The sequence below is a fragment of the Erigeron canadensis genome, chromosome 2, assembly GCF_010389155.1.
Source record: "Erigeron canadensis isolate Cc75 chromosome 2, C_canadensis_v1, whole genome shotgun sequence".
Taxonomy (NCBI): domain Eukaryota; kingdom Viridiplantae; phylum Streptophyta; class Magnoliopsida; order Asterales; family Asteraceae; genus Erigeron; species Erigeron canadensis.
In genome coordinates this window covers 4,879,056-4,881,696 of record NC_057762.1, presented here as the reverse complement: position 1 = coordinate 4,881,696, position 2,641 = coordinate 4,879,056, and the positions used below count along the sequence as shown (strand labels likewise).

Genomic DNA, 2,641 nt, shown 5'->3' with positions numbered 1-2,641 from the left:
TATACGTGCAAAAATCGCCTTAAAAAAACCTCAAAACTACCAAATATATCAACTTTCATATATATATGGCTGATCACAAAATTACCGAAGTTGATAAAATGGATCATGAAGAAATTATATTGCCAGGTTTCAGATTTCATCCAACTGATGAAGAACTTGTTGGATTTTACTTGAAGAAAAAGATTGAACACCGGGTTCTTCCTATCGAACTTATTAAACAAGTCGATATTTATAAATACGACCCGTGGGATCTTCCAAGTAAGTATAAATATAAATGATATATGATGATTAAAAGTTAAAATGATCATGTTATATATATGTTTGACATGTAATATATAGATTTGGCTCCATCGGGTGAAAAAGAATGGTATTTCTATTGTCCAAGGGATCGAAAATATAAAAACAGTGCACGACCGAATCGTGTCACAGGAGCTGGATTTTGGAAAGCTACAGGCACTGATCGACCCATATATTCTTCTTCTTCTTCTAATGATGCCAAATGTATTGGTTTGAAGAAGTCTTTGGTGTTCTATCGCGGTCGGGCTGCAAAAGGGATCAAAACTGATTGGATGATGCACGAGTTTCGGCTTCCTCCTTCACTCTTTGATCAACCCGAATCAAACAAAAGGATTCAAGATAAAGCCCTTCCTCCAAATGTAAGATGTCAACCTAGCTTCTTTTCGTATAATTAATTAACTAACACACTTTAAAGTGCATATATACAATTGTAAACTATATATGAATACAACCTCTCTGTCTTAAGAAAGACTACTAAGGCTGGCTGACCATACACCGTTGAAGACAGTATTGGCCGGGTCCTAAGTGTTGAGTACACAAAAGATTGCTTCTATATATCTTCAGACTTTTTTAAAAATATGATTAAGCTTACTATAAATATGACATAAAATATTATGCACTTACGGATTTGGTCATTATATGTTGTAAGTATCAAAAAAATTCATTTCTTTTACATGAAGTAGCAATTAAACGTGTGTAGTTATACACAATTGATGTATATCGATATATATATATATATATTGCGCTTCCTGCAGGATGCTTGGGCGATATGCAGGATATTCAAGAAGACGAATACAATAGCGCAACGAGCAATTTCTCATTCATGGGCCTCTTCACAAATTCGGACCAATTTGATGAGTACTACTGATCATCATCTTTCCTACACAATAAAACCAACCTCCATCAATAGTACTTTTTCGGCCTTTGATGATCACATGACCTTATCATACCGACCGGTGATCAATCACATCCTTTGTAAACCGTCTCCTTTCACACTTCCATATATTGATACTACGAATAGGTTCATGTTTCCATCGACCGATAACCTAGAGCTACGAGTCTTTGAGAATGCAAACAAGAATTGTAGTGAAGGGCTAGGCTTTGAAGGTGAACACCAACCATTAGACCACACGTTTGCGATGAACCATTATCGTGAAAATGAGCTGGGAAATGTACGTACAACCGAATTTCCATCGAGTTTGCCTACGGCCGCGGTTGGTGTTGCCGATGAATGGAAGCTTAATATGGCATGGGACTCACCTCCATGTCCTAGTGATCAATCCACAACTTACTCTACTAATAAGTGTCACACTTGACAAAAAAAATAAAATACAGAACATTTGATTGTCCTAATTCATCATACACAATATAATTACACATGTTAGTGGGTAACTACGTTTTGTAACATGGTGTATGTACGATTAATCTATGTTGTAACTTGACTGTATATAATACTAATATATGTAAATTCTATACAATGCTTAAATACTAAGGCTATCTCTAATGGGGTTGCCCTTAGATGCCATTGGATATCCTTTGCCGTTAAAGTTTGTCCAAAACTAGAATGATACCCTTACTTAAAGGCATGCTCTTAATTGTCCTTACCTAATATATTTTGTTTTTAGTTGGAGGTATAAGGATATGTAAGGATGTTTTTATGGTTGTAGGTAAAATTATAAGATTTCAAGGATTTATAAAAATGTATAAAGACTTGTAAAGATATGATGTGACATCTTACATCCTTAGCATTGGAGATAGCCTAATAGCCTATCATTGATATTCTGATGCCTTATTTAACAAAATAGTTTTTCAAGACCCACCAGAAAACACATGGGATATATGATATATCAGCTATTGAACAAATTTCTGGACTACTTCGCCTGGTCCCCAATAACCCCAATACAGTATTGTGTTTATTGGGCGTAAGTGTGTAACTGCGTAAGTAAAATCTCGTATGTTTACCTTTGATTCTTTACCTTTTATTTCGCAGATCGCTTGGCCCTTTCTCTTTTTAGCCCAACATAGCCCATCAGAGAAACAAATGTCAACGTAATGGGTATTTACGGCCCAATTTGTCATTTTGAAAGATGTTGTAACGTTGTATACTTAAGATTAAATTGATCCATGTGATTATTTCACACTCTTGTAATTCTAACTTTCATAATTTCATCCCATTTATAAAATTGGCTGAAGAAACCCTTTATCACTATATATATATATATATATATAATGTAAGTTATTTTTGAACATCAATAATCAATTGATTAAATGTGAGTTAACATATTTTTGAAGGTTCCCCATTTAATCAATTGATTATTCTTTACAAGCAGTGGCGAAGCTAGAA

General features: G+C 34.5%; 1 protein-coding gene across 1 annotated transcript; it reads left to right on the top strand.

Annotated features, from left to right (window-relative positions):
* Positions 1-1,666, top strand: LOC122590254 (putative NAC domain-containing protein 94). Its single transcript, XM_043762584.1, has 3 exons — positions 1-258; positions 340-656; positions 1,053-1,666. The coding sequence occupies exons 1-3, from the start codon at positions 66-68 to the stop codon at positions 1,611-1,613; spliced, it is 1,071 nt and encodes a 356-aa protein (XP_043618519.1). The 5' UTR covers positions 1-65; the 3' UTR covers positions 1,614-1,666.
* The last annotated feature ends 975 nt before the right edge of the window (positions 1,667-2,641 follow it).